The 15738-nt window shown below is 41.7% G+C and overlaps 1 protein-coding gene across 1 annotated transcript; it reads left to right on the top strand.

The window, feature by feature from the left end:
* The first annotated feature begins 3009 nt into the window (after positions 1-3009).
* LOC306696740 (uncharacterized protein) lies at positions 3010-8055 on the top strand. Its single transcript, XM_079160423.1, has 2 exons — positions 3010-3085; positions 5822-8055. The coding sequence occupies exons 1-2, from the start codon at positions 3031-3033 to the stop codon at positions 7495-7497; spliced, it is 1731 nt and encodes a 576-aa protein (XP_079016549.1). The 5' UTR covers positions 3010-3030; the 3' UTR covers positions 7498-8055.
* Positions 8056-15738: the final 7683 nt, after the last annotated feature.

The raw sequence follows: 15738 nt of genomic DNA on the forward strand, positions 1-15738 counted from the left end.
TCATCCTGGAAATTATCCGGCTAACTCACTTAGCCACGTACGAGGAATAGGGCCCAGAAGGCAGTTAATGGGTTGAATTCTTCTGCAGAAGTAAATAAATGTTGGAAAACAATCAATTGAGTTGTCTTTTTTCCATGTCCAACCCTCACCCATTACATAATTATTTTGTAGGTTACCCACCAAGTTGCAGCAGAACCTGCCCTGCAGGTAGAAATGGGAGACATGCGGCTGGATTTAAGGAGAAAGCAGCTGATGGTAAACTACTGGGCTAATTTACAGGAACACAATGATTCCCATCCTGCAAACGGAGTGTTGCAGGTGGTCTGGAAGAGTGGGAGGAGTCAGAGGGATCAATTTGGTCGGGTAGACCATGACATTGCAAGAGAATCTGAAGTGTGTGATCGGAGGATAAGCCCCTCAGTAGTTTACCCGGTGATGGACGCTTGTGTGGCCTGACATAGACTGGTAGTTGTTAGAGGTTGAAAAGGAAAGAAAAAGATGAAGTTGAATTGGTAAGTGCATTTGAATATTATGTAATGAAAGTTTAACTGCCAGAAAGTTATTTATGTCATTGTTTAGTATGTTTGTTTACATGTTATTTGTAAGGTTTGTTTTTAATGCGAATGGGTTTTTTATTTTGTATAAAACGGGGATAACTATTGTTGTGTGCTGTGTTGTACTGGGACGTGTTTGACCGTGGCACAGTGATAGCAGGAGGGCGCGAAGCGCCATAAGTCAGTCAGTGTTAAAGTAAATGAAGTCAAAGTCTTAAGTAAAGTAAACTATGTTAACCAAGTTTTTCGGTTCAAGTTAAAGTGATCATCTTTGATCGTGTTTCAAGTGGACTCATTTCCCTCTCGGTTGTGTGCAGCCAGTGAGGTACGTTAATCATGTACATTCGCCATTGCGCATATTTGCGCGCAAACTGTGTTTTTATGTAATGTTAACGTCTGATTGTTTTGAATGTCTAAATGTAATTTAAACAGTTTGACGGTGGACGGAGAAGTTGGAGGAGGAATAAATCCATTAGTAGAAAGAACTAAAGGTGTCGTGTATTTCCTGGAGGGAGTGATAGAAAGAGTATCGTGATTTTACACGAATGGTCCTAAGAAACCTGAGACAGGAGTGACAGGATATGGGGCGGCAACACCAGCTAAAGGAAGAGGAATCAACAGAAGAACATCCAATCATTTTGGGGTTTACACAGTGGAGATAATGGAAGTGCTGGTTTTACTATGATGGGTGGAAATAACTAGACAAGAAAAGGTGTTGATTTGCTCCGACTCATCTTCAGCCCTTTAGCAAGTTTAAGATATTTTCATTCCAACAGCCGTCAAGATTAATGGTAAATGGACTGTACTTGTGTGACGACTGTGACGACCCTCCCACTTGCCAGGCTGTGGGCCGGCTCGCTGATGGTTTCCTGGTGGGAGGAGCTGGGACAGTCACCTTCACCAACCAGCCCAGATGATTGGAGCCTCCAGGAAGGCATAACAGACAGCCCTTCTGGGAATCTAGGGGTACATGCCAAGTCTCTTAATTGTCATTTCCTCGCTCGACCCGGAAGTTGTTCTACGCCGCCATACGGACGGCCGTCCCAAAGCTCTTATTTAGCTCGGCGGATGGAGGGTTCTACGAGGAGCCATGAGCGAGGTCCCACGAGAACAGACTTCCAGGAAGTGTTTTAACGGCCGACACGCCCCCTCATTGTTCATCAGTCATGTGATTGGACGCTGCAGCTGATTGGACTGACTGACTGACTTGAGTTTAACACCAGAGTGAAGACAGATCAGATTAAACTCTAGTTTATATTTGATTAGTTTTCTGATTCACTGTCTCGCTTGATTAAATGTTCATTGTAGTCCGAACAACAAAAGGACAACAACTTTCTTCATTTATTAGAAATATTTGTCTTTTCATGATCTGATATTTCCCTCAATAACTTTTATTATGGAAACAATTAAAGTCAGAGAGCTTTTAACATAATTTATCCTAATTTCATTCAGTCACGTGAGGCTGTTTATTCCTGAGTGTCGGGTTTGATGAGTTTTATCATTTAAGAGAGACAATAATCATATTCTGGGTTATTTAATGTCGATGTCACAATCTTAATTTCAAAACGTACAGACGCAAATAATGCATAAATAAGACGAACGCATTCCGCCGGTAGAAATCGATCCTGCGATTATAAACAGAACACAGACAGTTTGTTAAAAGGTTACAGAGAGACAACACCTCTACAGTCATGATTACTGTGTGTCTTTATTAGTTACTAGTATTATTAGTTACTATTAAGTACAGTGATCATGTGAACAGACACAAACTTCTCAAAAGTCTCTCCAGCTGTTTTACAACCAGATAGAAAACATTACAGGACAATCAATCAAAAACAAACAACGGTATTATGCGAGAAAGGGTTAAACTATCGCCGTATTTGCGACAGATCCCCGTCACGTAATGCTAATGCTAATGCTAACCAACTGGTGACGGCAGTCATCTTCACGTCAGCTACAAAGTCTCTCAGTTGTTGCAAAGTTCAGCTCTGTTACCGGCTGCCTCTCCGGACTTTTAGACTCGCCAGTGATGCACAGTCATATCGCACATCTCAATACCATGCGATCTCTTCTGGTGCGGTGTTTGTCCAATTCCGGACCGTATTTACTGCGACACGGCGTGCGTGTCTGCTTATCTAGATGTCTAGCCAGATTGGTTCCGCCCTGTTTCTTTTCTGAATAGTCAGATTGTCAGTATTCATTACTTTACAAACTGCTTTACTTATTATTGTATTTACAATTAGCTTACATCTTTTTCAGTTCTTTATATTTCTTCTATTTATATAAAAGAAAAACCCTGTTTGACTTGACAATTATACAAGCACAACTGTTACAGTCATCACATACTTTTTGAATCTACATGTGGAACTAAATGCTCACAAGCTTGTTGGTGCTACTCGGACCTTTTATGAACGCACAACAGTCCGTCTCGGTATATCTTCCGGAGCTTGTCTGGAGGAAACGTTTCTGTGTTCTAATGAAAATGCCTAAAGTCCAAATGCTGAGATGTTTAGTCAACCAGCGACTAACTGGTAAAGTAACGTTTGTTCTCTTTGATAACACCACGTGGATTTTGCAGCGTGTTGAATTCTAAAATGATTAATGTGTTCATGGTCACATCAGAGTTGATTCAAATATTATATTATCTGGGTCCATTGATACACTGGAAAAGGGGTGCAGCGTATTGCGGGAACACCGAACCACTCTGCGGTCAAGGGAGCCGTTATCCGCAGAACCGAGGTCACGTCAGCCGGCGCTTGAAATGTAATGCTCGTGTATTCGTGGTGCTATGTTACGGGTACTTGGATAGCCCCAAAAAGCCCGGAAATAGACCAATATTTGATCAATAATGTGGATTGCTGTACTCTTTGCCGACAAGGAAAACGCTATAGAGACGTCATTACCAGCGGCAAGTTTCAAAACGACTCCCCGAGATCAGGCTGTTCTAGGCGGGCACCATGAGCGCTGAGCCCCCGGTGCTGGTTTACTGCCAGTCCCGCTAGCAACACCTCAAATCTCCGAAATCGTCGGAGCAGATTTTTAAATCGGCTGAATCTTGACAAACTGACCACAGATTTTATGCTTAAACAATTAACGTCTCGCCTCAAAACATCCTACATTTACTTTCCGTGACTTAACAACAGTAGTATTTCGAAAAGTTTCAACTTCCAGTTGTGTGATTTCTCCTCCGCCATTGTTTCCTGTTGCTGGTGCAAAATGCATTCTGGGATATTTGGCTGTCCCAAGTGTAGAGGTACATCCCAAGTCTCTTAGGCCAAATCCCAGGCCAAATCCCAATGTCCCCCCTAAACCCTCAAACCCTGAACGCTCAAGGACTTACTGACGTCACCTGGTAAGTGGTTGAGTGTGAGAAGCTGTGAGGGCTTGAGATGGTGTAAATAGGAATGGGACAGCACTTTGCTGCAACATATCACGTTACCATAAAAACGACAACAAATATGATGGATAATTGTGTGTATTTATTTTATACTTTGTACTCCCTGATTTGAACGTCTTACAGCTTATTTACTCACAAGATGAGAAGTAATTTCATATAATCTATTTACTCGTTTTTGTCAAAACAGCTTCAATGACAAAATCTAATATTTGATGAATAAATAAATAAATATTCTCTGATTTCATGTTTATTTTTTGTTCCATCTTTAACCCTTACTGTTTCTGTGTAAATGTAATACTCCAGGCTGAACGCACGTGAGCCGACCTCTTTGTTTACCTTTTTTTTGTTACGTCTCCATGCATCCACTGGTTACCCCGTGTTTAACGTCACATTGCAATGATTTGTGGGTAATTCCCTTAGGCTAAGTCAGCATACCATGCTGACTTGCGGAAAGGGTTAAGGGCTCAAAATGTCTGCGAGAGAGCCCTCAAACACTCGATGATTTGACAACGGGACAGCCCTAAACCCTCACGGACTTCGCGGGAGCGCGCCTCAAAGCTCCCGCGAAGTCCGTGAGGGTTTCGGGCTGTCCCGGGAGGGAATTACCCACAAATCATTGCAATGTGATGTTAAACACGGGGTAACCAGTGGATGCATGGAGACGTAAAAAATAAAAAGGTAAACAAAGAGGACGGCTCAGTGTGTTCAGCCTGGAGTATTACATTTACACAGAAACATTAAGGGTTAAAGATGGAACAAAAACTAAACATGAAATCAGAGAATATTTATTTATTTATCCATCAAATATTAGATTTTGTCATTGAAGCTGTTTTGACAAAAACGAGTAAATAGATTATATGAAATTACTTCATCTTGTGAGTAAAGATCCTGGAAGACGTTCAAATCAGGGAGTACAAAGTATAAAATAAATACACACAATTATACATCATATTTGTTGTCGTTTTCATGGTAACGTGATATGTTTTAGCAAAGTGCTGTCCCATATGTATTTACACCATCTCAAGCCCTCACAGCTTCTCACACTCAACCACTTACCAGGTGACGCCAGTAAGTGCTTGAGGGTTCAGGGTTTGAGGGTTTAGGGGGGGACATTGGGATTTGGCCTGAATTGTCATTTCCTCGCTCTAACCGGAAGTTGTTCTGCGCAGCCATATTGACGGCCGTCCCAAAGCTCTTTATGCTGCTCGTAGGAGCGAGGATCTCCGAGGAGCCATGAGCGGGGACCCACGAAAGCAGCCTTCCAGGAAGTCTTTTAACGGCCGACACGCCCCCTCATTGTTCATCAGTTATGTGATTGGACGCTGCAACCGATCGGACTCATGAGTTTTTTTCAACATGTAAACAGTGAAGACTGATCGCAGATTAAACTCAAATTCATATTTGATTAGTTTTCTGATCAGGTTTAAATATATGTTCATTGTAGTCTGAACAACAAAAGGACCACGAACAACTTTCTTCATTTATTAGAAAGATTTGTCTTTTCATGATCTGATATTTCCCTCAATAACTTTTATTATGGAAACAATTAAAGTCAGAGAGAGCTTTTTAAATCATTTATCATCATTTCATTCAGTCACGTGAGGCTGTTCATTCCTGAGTGTCGGGTTTGATGAGTTTTATCATTTAAGAGAAACAATAATCATGTTCTGGATTATTTATTGTCGATGTCACAATCTGAATTTCAAAACGTACGGATGCACATATTTCCTCGTTTCCTCTCTCCTCGCATGGTTTCCTCCATGCATCCCTGGTGGGAAACAGGGAAAAAAAGTGTATGTACAGGAGACTATTTGCTCAATACTAATATTTCTTTGTAACATCTCTGTGTGTGTTTACTGTTTTCCTGCAGACGTCCAGCAGCTGTTGGTGGTTCAAGAAGAGGTTCCCCCTGAGCAGCAGGAGGGAAGCTCCAGTCTGGACCAGGAGGACCCAGAGCCCCCACACATTAAAGAGGAACAGGAGGACCCAGAGCCCCCACACATTAAAGAGGAGCAGGAGGACCCAGAGCCCCCACACATTAAAGAGGAACAAGAGGACCCAGAGCCCCCACACATTAAAGAGGAACAGGAGGACCCAGAGCCCCCACACATTAAAGAGGAACAGGAGGACCCAGAGCCCCCACACATTAAAGAGGAACAGGAGGAACTCTGCACCAGTCAGGAGGGAGAGCAGCTTCAAGGTCTGGAGGAAGCTGATGTCAAGTTCTTATTCACTCCTATGAAGAGTGAAGATGATGAGGAGGAAGCTCAGTCCTCACAGCTTCATCAAAGACAAACTGAACAGATGGAAACAGATGCTGATGGAGAGGACTGTGGAGGACCAGAACCAGACAGGAACTCAGATCCAGATAGACTTCCAGAACCAGATACTGATGAGACTGATGGAGACTCTTCTGACACTGATGACAGTGGTGATTGGAAGGAGACCAGAGAACCTCAGTCAGGTTTAAACTCTTTGAAACCTGATGAAGTCCATGTCAGTGATTTAAGATGTAGTGCTGGTGAGAAACTATTTACATGCTCTGAGTGTGGGAAAACAACTGGCAAGAGTGGAAATCTGAAGAGACACATGAGAACCCACACAGGAGAGAAACCTTACAGCTGCTCAGTTTGTAAGAAATCTTTTAACAATAGTTCACATTTAAAGACACACATGAGAATCCACACAGGAGAGAAACCTTTCAGCTGCTCAGTTTGTAAGAAATCTTTCAACCATTGTTCACATTTAAAGACACACATGAGAATCCACACAGGAGAGAAACCTTTCAGCTGCTCAGTCTGTAAGAAATCTTTTAACCGGGATTCAACTTTAAAGATACACATGATAATCCACACAGGAGAGAAACCGTTCAGCTGCTCCGTCTGTAAGAAATCTTTTAACCAGGGTTCAACTTTAAAGAAACACATGAGAATCCACACAGGAGAGAAATCTTTCAGCTGCTCAGTTTGTAAGAAATCTTTTACCCAGGGTTCACATATACAGACACACATGAGAATCCACACAGGAGAGAAATCTTTCAGCTGCTCAGTTTGTAAGAAATCTTTTAACCAGCGTTCACATTTACAGACACACATGAGAATCCACACAGGAGAGAAACTTTTCAGCTGCTCAGTCTGTAAGAAATCTTTTAACCGGGGTTCACCTTTAAAGATACACATGAGTATCCACACAGGAGAGAAACCGTTCAGCTGCTTTGTCTGTAAGAAATCTTTTAACCAGGGTTCAACTTTAAAGAAACACATGAGTATCCACACAGGAGAGAAATCTTTCAGCTGCTCAGTTTGTAAGAAATCTTTTAACCAGCGTTCACATTTACAGACACACATGAGAATCCACACAGGAGAGAAATCTTTCAGCTGCTCAGTTTGTAAGAAATCTTTTAACCAGCGTTCACATTTACAGACACACATGAGAATCCACACAGGAGAGAAACTTTTCAGCTGCTCAGTGTGTGATAAAAGATTTCGGCACAAGTCGGTTCTGAAGTCACACATAATTACTCATACAAGAGACAACTGGCTCTAGTGGTTCTGTTTGTATACGAAAGGTAAATCTGACACACCACATGGCACATAACACAGGGGAAGAAATATGTTTTTTTTTTTCTCCTATCTTTATTCAAAAGTATGTTTTAATTTGAGAGCATTGCTCAATGATTCCACGTTCAGATTTTGAATTGTTTCCCTCAAAACCCTGTCCTCACACACAATTAGCTCCCGCTTGCGATTAGTGACACAATAAACCTTGATTGCTCTGAGAGATCCATGCTTTGTTTAAGGTGACGCCTCCTCACGTTGGCAGGGAGCTTAGTACTGTCTTTAGTTTAATCCAGTAGACTAATTTAGTTTTTTGTTTCTTGTTAGTGTTGGTTTTCTTGACGGGTCTGGGGCACGCTCACCTGGAAGAAAATGTTGTACATTTTAAAGTTAAATGCATCAATCTGGTGCATTTTGAGACCAAAATCAAGAGGCTAGTTCTATGAAGAACTTTGTGCTGTTTTATTTGTGGTGGAATGTAACAAAGTACATTAACTTAAGTATTGTACTTGATATTTTTGAGGTACTTGTACTTTACTTTTGTACCTGCAGCATTAAAGTGTTCATTTAATGATCATTTTTAAGTGATTTTCCATTAATTGATTAATGTTTAATCTTATATACTCATGAGATCAAACTTGTTTAAGATAAGTAAATGAAGTAACCTTGGATTGAATTACCTGTTTTGTTGTTGTCAAATGTTTCCAATATTTACAGCTGGTAACACCGTTCCAAACTTAATATTGTTATCTCTGTCAGCACTCTTCTTGTTGTGTGAACTGTTGCACCCTTGTTGCCATATTGAGAGCTGTGCGGAGGCAATCCTTCAATCATGAATTTGTTCTGAGTTTGTAATCCAGCAGCTTTTTAAATGTTTTGTTTATACTCTGTTTTCATCCTGTGGCTACAGTTTGTTAAATGTATGTGATAGTTTGAGACTTTGAGACGTTTTGCCTCTCATGCTGATAGAATAGCTGAGTTTCACTAACAAAGTACCAACTGTTGTGGAAAATATTCCTATACCCGCTTTGCGTGAGTCTTTTAATGCTGAAATGGATAATACCAAAAACCAAGTTGTCTTTTAAGTATCTATTCTCTGCGCAGAGAAGGTTCAATCATCACAACAGAATGCGTACAGTCTCAGTGAGGAAGAACCAAGAAGAAAGTGAACAAGCTTTCTTTATACAGAATGAGCAAAGGTGGTGGCCGATGGCCAATGTTACAGACTTTTGGTCTCAGACTGATAGGAACAACAATGGAAAACAAACGGCCAGCAACCAAAGCAAGCAGCCCAAAGGCCTTGGTGGTGGAACATTCTCATACAACACAGTTAGTTATCTTTGTGAACAGGCAAGATTCACTGGTGAGTCTGCAGGCCTGGGGCCTCTCTTCTACCTAGAGACACAGAGGTGAAATCTGATTGGATAAAAGCTCTACTGAAAACAAGCTGCACTGGAAGCAGAGCACAGGAACACAGTAGCTCGGCAATGAGAAAATAAGATAATGGGAAAAATATTTTTATAAATTATGATACATGTAGTGTATTTAAGAAAAATTATAAAATAGCTATAACTTTGTGATTCTGTTTAGGCCAGTAGAGAAGGCTTTGCAGGCCCTGACGGCCCACCACTGGTGTTTTCCTTTATGTAATGTTATAGCTTCTGTTGTCTCTGTTTAGTCGCCCAGTCCTACGCACCTTTTCACTGTACCCACCAGGTGTCCCTGTTTTTACTCTTGTATATATTGTTTTTAATGGTTTTGAGGAAATGTGGTGTTATGATTTAGGTTAGATGTTTTCCTGGTAATTTAATATCCCTTTTCTAGTAATGTGCATCCTGAGCTTAGTACATACTGTAATATCAAAAGAATGTATCTAAATGTAAAAAAACAAGAATGAAATCACACATTGTCATTTTACTTATTGCTGAGGGAGCAGAGGTGCAGAAAAAGATCAGAAGGCAGTTAATGGGTTGAATTCCTCTGCAGAAGTAAATAAATGTTGGAAAACAATGAATTGAGTTTTCTTTTTCCATGTCCAACCCACACCCATTACATAATTATTTTGTAGGTTACCCACCAAGTTGCAGCAGAACCTGCCCTGCAGGTAGAAATGGGAGACATGCGGCTGGATTTAAGGAGAAAGCAGCTGATGGCAAACTACTCGGCTAATTTACAGGAAAACATTCCCATCCTGCAAACGGAGTGTTGCAGGAGGTCTGGAAGAGTGGGAGGAGTCAGAGGGATCAATTTGGTCGGGTAGACCATGACATTGCAAGAGAATCTGAAGTGTGTGATCAGAGGATAAGCCCCTCAGTAGTTTACCCGGTGATGGACGCTTGTGTGGCCTGACATAGACTGGTAGTTGTTAGAGGTTGAAAAGGAAAGAAAAAGATGAAGTTGAATTGGTAAGTGCATTTGAATATTATGTAATGAAAGTTTAACTGCCATAAAGTTATTTATGTCATTGTTTAGTATGTTTGTTTACATGTTATTTGTAAGGTTTGTTTTTAATGCGAATGGGTTTTTTATTTTGTATAAAACGGGGATAACTATTGTTGTGTGCTGTGTTGTACTGGGACGTGTTTGACCGTGGCACAGTGACAGCAGGAGGGCGCGAAGCGCCATAAGTCAGTCAGTGTTAAAGTAAATGAAGTCAAAGTCTTAAGTAAAGTAAACTATGTTAACCAAGTTTTTCGGTTCAAGTTAAAGTGATCATCTTTGATCGTGTTTCAAGTGGACTCATTTCCCTCTCGGTTGTGTGCAGCCAGTGAGATGCGTTAATCATGTACATTCGCCATTGCGCATATTTGCGCGCAAACTGTGTTTTTATGTAATGTTAACGTCTGATTGTTTTGAATGTCTAAATGTAATTTAAACAGTTTGACGGTGGATGGATAAGTTGGAGGAGGAATAAATCCATTAGTAGAAAGAACTAAAGGTGTCGTGTATTTCCTGGAGGGAGTGATAGAAAGAGTATCGTGATTTTACACGAATGGTCCTAAGAAACCTGAGACAGGAGTGACAGGATATGGGGCGGCAACACCAGCTAAAGGAAGAGGAATCAACAGAAGAACATCCAATCATTTTGGGGTTTACACAGTGGAGATAATGGAAGTGCTGGTTTTACTATGATGGGTGGAAATAACTAGACAAGAAAAGGTGTTGATTTGCTCCGACTCATCTTCAGCCCTATAGCAAGTTTAAGATATTTTCATTCAAACAGCCGTCAAGATTAATGGTAAATGGACTCTACTTGTGTGACGACTGTGACGACCCTCCCACTTGCCAGGCTGTGGGCCGGCTCGCTGATGGTTTCCTGGTGGGAGGAGCTGGGACAGTCACCTTCACCAACCAGCCCAGATGATTGGAGCCTCCAGGAAGGCATAAAAGACAGCCCTTCTGGGAATCTAGGGGTACATGCCAAGTCTCTTAATTGTCATTTCCTCGCTCCTCGATCCTCGCTCGACCCGGAAGTTGTTCTACGCCGCCATACGGACGGCCGTCCCAAAGCTCTTATTTAGCTCGGCGGATGGAGGGTTCTACGAGGAGCCATGAGCGAGGTCACACGAGAACAGACTTCCAGGAAGTGTTTTAACGGCCGACACGCCCCCTCATTGTTCATCAGTCATGTGATTGGACGCTGCAGCTGATTGGACTGACTGACTGACTTGAGTTTAACACCAGAGTGAAGACAGATCAGATTAAACTCTAGTTTATATTTGATTCGTTTTCTGATTCACCGTCTCGCTTGATTAAATGTTCATTGTAGTCCGAACAACAAAAGGACAACAACTTTCTTCATTTATTAGAAATATTTGTCTTTTCATGATCTGATATTTCCCTCAATAACTTTTATTATGGAAACAATGAAAGTCAGAGAGCTTTTAACATAATTTATCTTAATTTCATTCAGTCACGTGAGGCTGTTCATTCCTGAGTGTCGGGTTTGATGAGTTTTATCATTTAAGAGAGACAATAATCATATTCTGGGTTATTTAATGTCGATGTCACAATCTTAATTTCAAAACGTACAGACGCAAATAATGCATAAATAAGACGAACGCATTCCGCCGGTAGAAATCGATCCTGCGATTATAAACAGAACACAGACAGTTTGTTAAAAGGTTACAGAGAGACAACACCTCTACAGTCATGATTACTGTGTCTTTATTAGTTACTAGTATTATTAGTTACTATTAAGTACAGTGATCATGTGAACAGACACAAACTTCTCAAAAGTCTCTCCAGCTGTTTTACAACCAGATAGAAAACATTACAGGACAATCAAAAACAAACAACGGTATTATGCGAGAAAGGGTTAAACTATCGCCGTATTTGCGACAGATCCCCGTCACGTAATGCTAATGCTCAAGCACACCAACTGGTGACGGCAGTCATCTTCACGACAGCTACAAAGTCTCTCAGTTGTTGCAAAGTTCAGCTCTGTTACCGACTGCCTCTCCGGACTTTTAGACTCGTCAGTGATGCACAGTCATATCGCACATCTCAATACCATGCGATCTCTTCTGGTGCGGTGTTTGTCCAATTCCGGACCGTATTTACTGCGACACGGCGTGTCACTACGTGTCTGCTTATCTAGATTTCTAGCCAGATTGCTTCCGCCCTGTTTCTTTTCTGAATAGTCAGATTGTCAGTATTCATTACTTTACAAACTGCTTTACTTATTATTTTATTTACAATTAGCTTACATCTTTTTCAGTTCTTTATATTTCTTCTATTTACATAAAAGAAACACCCTGTTTGACTTGACAATTATACAAGTACAACTGTTACAGTCATCACATACTTTTTGAATCTACATGTGGAACTAAATGCTCACAAGCTTGTTGGTGCTACTCGGACCTTTTATGAACGCACAACAGTCCGTCTCGGTATATCTTCCGGAGCTTGTCTGGAGGAAACGTTTCTGTGTTCTAATGAAAATGCCTAAAGTCCAAATGCTGAGATGTTTAGTCAACCAGCGACTAACTGGTAAAGTAACGTTTGTTCTCTTTGATAACACCACGTGGATTTTGCAGCGTGTTGAATTCTAAAATGATTAATGTGTTCATGGTCACATCAGAGTTGATTCAAATATTATATTATCTGGGTCCATTGATACACTGGAAAAGGAGTGCAGCGTATTGCGGGAACACCGAACCACTCTCTGCGGTCAAGGGAGCCGTTATCCGCAGAACCGAGGTCACGTCAGCCGGCGCTTGAAATGTAATGCTCGTGTATTCGTGGTGCTATGTTACGGGTACTTGGATAGCCCCAAAAAGCCCGGAAATAGACCAATATTTGATCAATAATTTGGATTGCTGTACTCTTTGCCGACAAGGAAAACGCTGTAGAGACGTCATTACCAGCGGCAAGTTTCAAAACGACTCCCCGAGATCAGGCTGTTCTAGGCGGGCACCATGAGCCCTGAGCCCCCGGTGCTGGCGGGGTTTACTGCCGAGATCAGGCTGTTCTAGGTGGGTAACATGAGCGCTGAGCCCCCGGTGCTGGTTTACTGCCAGTCCCGCTAGCAACACCTCAAATCTCCGAAATCGTCGGAGCAGATTTTTAAATCGGCTGAATCTTGACAAACTGACCACAGATTTTACGCTTAAACAATTAACGTCTCGCCTCAAAACATCCTAAATTTACTTTCCGTGACTTAACAACAGTAGTATTTCGAAAAGTTTCAACTTCCAGTTGTGTGATTTCTCCTCCGCCATTGTTTCCTGTTCCTGGTGCAAAATGCATTCTGGGATATTTGGCTGTCCCAAGTGTAGAGGTACATCCCAAGTCTCTTAGGCCAAATCCCAATGTCCCCCCTAAACCCTCAAACCCTGAACGCTCAAGGACTTACTGACGTCACCTGGTAAGTGGTTGAGTGTGAGAAGCTGTGAGGGCTTGAGATGGTGTAAATAGGAATGGGACAGCACTTTGCTGCAACATATCACGTTACCATAAAAACGACAACAAATATGATGTATAATTGTGTGTATTTATTTTATACTTTGTACTCCCTGATTTGAACGTCTTACAGGATATTTACTCACAAGATAAGAAGTAATTTCATATAATCTATTTACTCGTTTTTGTCAAAACAGCTTCAATGACAAAATCTAATATTTGATGAATAAATATATAAATATTCTCTGATTTTATGTTTATTTTTTGTTCCATCTTTAACCCTTACTGTTTCTGTGTAAATGTAATACTCCAGGCTGAACGCACGTGAGCCGACCTCTTTGTTTACCTTTTTTTTGTTACGTCTCCATGCATCCACTGGTTACCCCGTGTTTAACGTCACATTGCAATGATTTGTGGGTAATTCCCTTAGGCTAAGTCAGCATACCATGCTGACTTGCGGAAAGGGTTCATTAAGGGCTCAAAATGTCTGCGAGAGAGCCCTCAAACACTCGATGATTTGACAACGGGACAGCCCTAAACCCTCATGGACTTCGCGGGAGCGCGCCTCGAAGTCCGTGAGTCCGTAAGGGGGGACATTGGGATCTGGCCTGAATTGTCATTTCCTCGCTCAAACCGGAAGTTGTTCTGCGTAGCCATATTGACGGCCGTCCCAAAGCTCTTTATGCTGCTCGTAGGAGCGAGGATCTCCGAGGAGCCATGAGCGGGGACCCACGAAAGCAGCCTTCCAGGAAGTCTTTTAACGGCCGACACGCCCCCTCATTCTTCATCAGTTATGTGATTGGACGCTGCAACCGATCGGACTCATGAGATTTTTTGATCAGGTTTAAATATATGTTCATTGTAGTCCAAACAACAAAAGGACAACAACTTTCTTAATTTATTAGAAAGATTTGTCTTTTCATGATCTGATATTTCCCTCAATAATTTTTATTATGGAAACAATTAAAGTCAGAGAGAGCTTTTTAAATCATTTCATTCAGTCACGTGAGGCTGTTCATTCCTGAGTGTCGGGTTTGATGAGTTTTATCATTTCAGAGAAACAATAATCATGTTCTGGATTATTTAATGTCTATGTCACAATCAGAATTTCAAAACGTACAGACGCACATATTTCCTCGTTTCCTCTCTCCTCGCTTGGTTTCCTCCATGCATCCCTGGTGGGAAACAGGTAAAAAAAAGTGTATCTACAGGAGACGATTTGCTCAATACTAATATTTCTTTGTAACATCTCTGTGTGTGTTTACTGTTTTCCTGCAGACGTCCAGCAGCTGTTGGTGGTTCAAGAAGAGGTTCCCCCTGAGCAGCAGGAGGGAAGCTCCAGTCTGGACCAGGAGGACCCAGAGCCCCCACACATTAAAGAGGAACAGGAGGACCCAGAGCCCCCACACATTAAAGAGGAGCAGGAGGACCCAGAGCCCCCACACATTAAAGAGGAACAAGAGGACCCAGAGCCCCCACACATTAAAGAGGAACAGGAGGACCCAGAGCCCCCACACATTAAAGAGGAACAGGAGGACCCAGAGCCCCCACACATTAAAGAGGAACAGGAGCAACTCTGGACCAGTCGGGAGGGAGAGCAGCTTCAAGGTCTGGAGGAAGCTTATGTCAAGTTCTTATTCACTCCTATGAAGAGTGAAGATGATGAGGAGGAAGCTCAGTCCTCACAGCTTCATCAAAGACAAACTGAACAGATGGAAACAGATGCTGATGAAGAGGACTGTAGAGGACCAGAACCAGACAGGAACTCAGATCCAGATAGACATCCAGAACCAGATACTGATGAGACTGATGGAGACTCTTCTGACACTGATAACAGTGGTGATTGGAAGGAGACCAGAGAACCTCAGTCAGGTTTAAACTCTTTGAAACCTGATGAAGTCCATGTCAGTGATTTAAGATGTAGTGCTGGTGAGAAACTATTTACATGCTCTGAGTGTGGGAAAACAACTGGCAAGAGTGGAAATCTGAAGAGACACATGAGAACCCACACAGGAGAGAAACCTTACAGCTGCTCAATGTGTAAGAAATCTTTTAACAATAGTTCAAATTTAAAGACACACATGAGAATCCACACAGGAGAGAAACCTTTCAGCTGCTCAGTTTGTAAGAAATCTTTCAACCATTGTTCACATTTAAAGACACACATGAGAATCCACACAGGAGAGAAACCTTTCAGCTGCTCATTCTGTAAGAAATCTTTTAACCGGGGTTCACATTTACAGACACACATGAGAATCCACACAGGAGAGAAACCTTTCAGCTGCTCAGTCTGTAAGAAATCTTTTAACCGGGGTTCAACTTTAAA

The sequence above is a fragment of the Pholis gunnellus genome (assembly GCF_910591455.1).
Source record: "Pholis gunnellus genome assembly, chromosome: 5".
Lineage (NCBI taxonomy): Eukaryota > Metazoa > Chordata > Actinopteri > Perciformes > Pholidae > Pholis > Pholis gunnellus.